Here is a 6,000-nt window from a genome sequence, read left to right as displayed (position 1 = left end):
ATACGGATGTTCCAGTTTTCAAATGTGTCTTTGTTCACTTATATTTCTTTTAGGTGTTTTATTTAGTACTAAAAATCCACTCTAACTTGAATGACATATTCCAAATGTAAATGTATATAGATGCTTTTCAGGTACTAGATGCCCAAACCATTATTTTGTGCTTTGCAACGCATGAGTGTTTTGTGTGTGTACATTCCTATGTGTACGTACATACTTTATGGCCCAGTGCCTTCACATGTCTTATTCCCTACGTAAAAGTTTGCATATAGTGAAGCACTGTTTTATAAAATATCACCGTTGGCACATTCAAAACTCCCAAGGAAGGCACGATCTATGAGTTGTGTAAAGCTGCACATACAATTAATCTTTTGTAATCTGTCATAATACGTTGTACATCATACACTGAATAGTTTGACCAATGTGTTGTTGTAGTGCTATGAATGCCAGAGGTTCTGATCAAAAGGTTATATCAGTTTCTAACCATGTTAACTTCCAGATCCCATTTTGAGTTTTTCGTTCCAAGAAGCCCAAAATCTAAAGGCAGGATTTTTGCTTGATTAATGTTGATTTCAATGCAAAACAATGAGTACATAATTTCAGTACAAAACCTAATCTGTTCAGCTTTATGCAAATCGTCCAAAATACACTAGGAGCAGGGATTTTTGCCGATAGAAATATTAGATTGAAAGGACAACTGTTTGGCAGTGAGGTACTTACCTTCTAGGAGTTAATACTTGGTAAAGTGTCCTTACCTTTCCACACTTACAGACTTACTTTACAGTTGAGATGGGATGACAAGAAGAAGCCAGGTCATTCTACAAACTCTTCATGCCTTCAAGAAGGAACAGATCCTGTGGTCTATTGTAATTCTTTGAGATCAGTAAGATGTTCTACTGAAGAATACAAGCTGAGATTTTTCCAAGACAGAAGCCAGAGTGGCAACATGCCTTTACATATATCAACACATGGAAATGATCCAATTATAGCAAAACTAATCCAACAGACCTTTGGAATTTTAGATGGAAATCCAGCAGATACTGTCCTTTCCCCCAACTGCTTTGCCCAAACTCATGAGGACAGCAAAGGGCCAACAAAGTCATCAGCCCTATGAAAAGTGTCAAGGAAACCTGCAGCTATTGTTGTGATCGTGTCAAGTATCTATAAATAGCTGTGCGTCTTGCTGTCAATACCTACCCTGTTTCATGGAATCTCTTTGCTGTCTCACTAAAAGTGTATAGATTAAACATCTTTTTGTGTCTACTGATTTTTAAAATAGGGGTAGAACTATTGCCGTATCAGAGAGTTAAAACTGCATTTTATACCATTAGCTATGTCACCAGTAAAAGAAACACAAATAAATTCAAAGAAAACTACAATTTTCTGTTTTCTTTTCTGTCATGTTATATGTTAATTTCTGTCGTACAGAGCATACAGTTTCCGTTAAAATGAAATGCAGTTACGTAGCTACATTACGCCAACCGTCCCATGTTAAGGATGGAGTGAGCAAGAAACTGCCCTTCCTTCTAATTCTGGAGGTGTTCCTTACAAGTTAGGCTGGCAAGGCAATGTAAAGAAACCTGCTGTCGTCTCTATTCTCTGGATAAACACAAAATTCAAAGCTACCTGTCTGAAAGCTTTCAGCATGTATGTTCACATGTTGTGCATGGGTGTAAAGAAGGGGAAGAAGGCAACAATTCTTCAAAAGTCAACGGGATCAGAGCATTATCTGCATGAATTCATCAAACATAAGTATTTTTAAAGCTTCCAGTATTATGGTGTTACTTGCTTCCTTGAGCATCATACACAGAAGTTCCTGAGCTTGAGTCATTTCAGTCAGATGGAAAACAACATTGGGCAGGTTCATCATTATCAGAAGATGCCTGCAACTGCCTACCAGCACCTTGCCATGTAGGACACCGGGGCCTGTGGTGGTGGGGAGGGTCAGGTCCTTACTTCTCTTCCTGGTGGCTCAGAGTTCCTAGCAGACTGAGCGTTTTTTGCCCAGCTTCGAATTTCTAAGGGAAAAAATTTTAAGAAGCTGAAATAAAAGCAAAATAGGATGGGAATATGAAAACAACATTTCTGAGCCCTGCTCAGTTCCAACAGCAACACAAAACTATTCCGTTTATATATTTAGTGAAATAAATCCTGGCATCACCACCAGTATGTTTCCTCTTATTGTGGGGGTTTCTTTTGAGTTGTGCTGGGACAAATATAGGAGGAATGAGAAAAAGGGACAGATGTCAGTGCTGTAAGTGCTAGTGAGAGCTGGAAACACCCCTCATCAAGCTGCTTTCAGAGCGTTCAAACCTGACCAGCACCAACCCATTAATCTGGACCAGGAGCGCTGATGGAGACCAGCTGACAGACTCCCGTTTGGACCTTCAGTTCTTCATGCCCATTCCAAACCCAGGATCTGAAGTAGCAGGATTAACCCATCCCAATCCCAGTCTTCAGGGAGGCTCGGCCGCCAGCGTCCCACGCCATTTGTCACCTTTCCTCAACCCTTACCTGAAGACCGTCACTCTTGCTGCAGCAGCCCCTGACCTGCAACCCTCAGCAGCGTACCGCTGGCTGATTTCGTGTTGCGGAGAGAAAACACTCCCCACGTCTGAAGCCATCCCTCCGGAGGTGCACAGCTAAGCCCACAAACTCACCGGGTACCGGTGCCAGCTATCTAGCTGCCCTTCTCCTCTCAGCCAGGGATTTCTTCTGCTCGTTGCTTGTCCTTCCCCCCCCTTTTCTCTCCCTCCTGGCTTTTACATTTCTTCCACTGTGATCCATTAGGTATTTACCGACAGAGTAATGTGACTTTTCACACCGGGTCTCTGCGTGCACTGCCCTGCAGACTGGGCTGGATAAAGCCGCTCCCCAACCCCAGCTGGCTGGACATCTCCCCCCCCCACCTTCCCCTCCCCTTCACACTAGCCAAGCCAAGGATTCCTCTCTCCCTCCCTCTTTCTTTTTCCACCCCTCCCGCCTTCAGTGCAAACCCAAGACGCAGGATCCTGCCGAGGGAAAGAGCTCCTTGAAATCATCACCGCAGACCCCGCTGTGAAAGTGCAGAGGAGGAGAGAGAAAAAGCCTCGGCAGCCAGCCTCCTGCGGCTGAGGGCTGTGCCGGCAGGGCAATGGCTTCAGGCTCTCAGAGATTCTCTCTCACCTTTCTTCAGGGCGTGGGATCTGTCGTCTTCATCCTTCAGATCATCTCTGTTCAGGCTGATGGTGAGTCCCCCATTCAGTTTGGGCTGGGTTGCTATGGCTGGAATGAGAGCTGTATGTTGAAATGTGTTATTGCAAAAAAAAAAAAAACCCACTTTTTTTTTTTAATAAGAAACTTAAATACACGCCCCAGTTTGGGTTAGGAAACGTCTGATTCAGAGGTTTTTGAGACTCTACAAATATCCTGGGGTTAAGCAGAGAAAGGAAACAAGATCCCAGAAGGCTAAGATTATTTTATTACAACAAAATGACAGGATAGTGAACTTTTCCAGAGGAAATAAGAAAAATAAAACAAAGCCAGAACATGAATAAGAAGACTCAGCTTAATTTTAGGAGAGCTCTCCTTATAATTAAAAGTATCTTTTCTCCAAAGAACTTCTATATCTGCCCACTTCAGGTGCCCCCCAACATCAATTTATGCAGGCAGGTACTCGAGGAAGGGAAGACAAGAAGTCAAAGGCTTTTTCCTTATAACCTTTTCTGTGCGGTACCACACACGCTGAAGACAACTGGTCACCTTTCTGCATTTGAGTTTCGTCTGCACTTCACTGCTGAGGGATTTGATCAGGACATGAATCTGGCTGAAGCACCAGCTACCAGTTACTCTGAAATGGGACTTTTTACTCGCCGATGATAATCCTGAATAGTTGCATCCCTTGAAAGTTTCCAGTAGCCTATGGTTAAGCCTGTAGTAATGATGACCAACTTGCCTTCACAAAAATATGATTTATTTTTGAAACAACTGTGTCTTTTCCTGGGACAGCAATGCTGAATGGCCACATTTTTTCACTTTCACAGCTGCGATAGATTTATGCCTGATCTCAGGATTTTTTTTTTTCGGTACACTAATCCTTTACCATCCATTTGCTGCATTATTCCAGAGAACAGATCTTAAACATTACAGGGCAATAAAAACCTCTTCTTTTTGTTCTCGGAGTATTTTTCCTCTTTAACCTAAATTTATTTCAGCTGATGACAAAGTATGGCAAAGGAAAGGGAGAAAATTAATCTTGCCTGTATGTTTCTACCACTTTGTGTAAAATACCATTTATACAACAGAGCCTGTCTTGTAAATTTGAAGAAAATTACTTTTCATTAAGAATAAAGGAAAAGAAATGTGTCAGGCAACTGCACTGTGTTGCAGTAGGCAAAACTGCGATTCCGGTTTTAGGCAATACTCCTTCCCTAGCAAAATGCCTCTGAAATGAAGAAAAAAAATGCATACCTATGAAAGAGGGTTCTCCACAGAACTTAGGAAAAGGGGACAGGACAGGAATAATTAATTTCCCTTGCTAAGAATGCTTCATCTGAAGAATTCCCTTGTCTTTTCAAGAGCACCTTCCAATTTGTATTATTTCTATAGAATTAATGGCATCTTCTTGGTTCCCAAACAGACATCCTCTAAAAGAGAAAGGGAAAAAATGTTGGAGATAATTTTAAGGCAGAGTTCATGACAGATTTTATTTATCATTCAACAGTTTGTCAAATTTACTTCACACATAGTAAAGCAATTATAAGAATTAAAGGGTAGAATATCTGAAGTACATTACAGTTGTAGAGCATTATTATAATACTGTAGGTTCCATTTTTATTTAACTTCTATGTATCATTGTGAAAAATGTGCAAGTCCTCTATTAACATGGTCTTCAGTGTGTTCTTCTAATATTAATATTCACGAAAACAACTGTAACACTGTCCTATAAACTATCTAGCTTATTATACATTGATAAAGAAGAAAACACTTTCTGTGAACTTTAAAATTTGCCACTACGTGTAGGCTTATGTATTTAAGAAGATCTGAGAGTACGAAACAGGATTAATACTTTATTTTATAACAGATTCTGGACTGATCCAGACAGGAAACCACCTTCTCATTTTTGTAAGTTGTAGGTGAAATTACAATTGTGCTGCTCTCTAATACATGCAAATGTCACTTCAGTGCCAAAGGACCATTCTGGATGACACATATGTGTGTGTGCATTTCTTATTTTTAACTAAAAGAAGGAACTGACTGTTTTGCAAACCGCTGAAGGGATTTTGAATTCACCTTGTAAAAATGCTGTGAAATTCAGACTGGCCCCTGTTACAGGCGAACCTCTGAAACTGGTTACAATATGTTTCCCTAAGGAAGACTTTTGCTCTGTTATCTCGCACATAAATAATGACAGAAAGCAGGCAATAAAACTGGAGACCATCGAGGTCTGGTGTATGTGTAAAGCCTCGAAGCTTAATTGATCTCTTTTGACTAGTATTTACCACAGCACGTATTGCTGTAGTGCAGATAGATAGACTCCAGAAAGACCAAGGTAAATGCTGAAATAAAAGATAGCTTGGTTTCGCTTTGCAGTTTTTTTACGACTGAAATGCGCTTGCTCATAGCTGTTGAGGTCGGGGTCAGATGGACAGAAGGCTCCTCAAGGGCTTGTTGCTGCTCTGATGTACCATGGTGTGCCACTACTGTTAGTGAAGTTACTGGAGAATAATGTAGGTTATCGTGATGGGTCTTGATTATACCAGTGCGAAAGCAGGCTTTTTAAAATTCCTTTGCATTTGCGCAAAGATACGGCTTCATGCATCCTGCACAGGAGTCACTTCTGCTTTTTTTGACTCCCTCTTTTGTCTTTTCATAGCTGCTAAAATAGGCATACATACAAACCATACTTTTCTGCAGGGTACTTGCTCTGAGGCAGAGCACATCAGGAGAGACTTATGGTGATTAATCTACCTTACTAAGACACTCCTGAACGGTGCTAATTGCAAAACATTACTAATTGTTCCA

The 6,000-nt window shown here is 41.0% G+C and overlaps 1 protein-coding gene across 1 annotated transcript in view; it reads left to right on the top strand.

Moving 5' to 3' along the window:
- Positions 1–3,130: 3,130 nt before the first annotated feature.
- SUSD5 (sushi domain containing 5) overlaps positions 3,131–6,000 on the top strand; it is a 40,930-nt gene continuing 38,060 nt past the window's right edge. Inside the window, exon 1 of the mRNA XM_009808857.2 lies at positions 3,131–3,224. Coding sequence (XP_009807159.1) covers positions 3,131–3,224 — 94 coding nt within the window. The remainder of the gene's footprint in view (positions 3,225–6,000) is intronic.

Source organism: Gavia stellata, chromosome 6, assembly GCF_030936135.1.
Source record: "Gavia stellata isolate bGavSte3 chromosome 6, bGavSte3.hap2, whole genome shotgun sequence".
NCBI lineage: Eukaryota > Metazoa > Chordata > Aves > Gaviiformes > Gaviidae > Gavia > Gavia stellata.
Note: the sequence above shows the minus strand (reverse complement) of the source record. Positions and strands in the feature narration are given on the sequence as shown.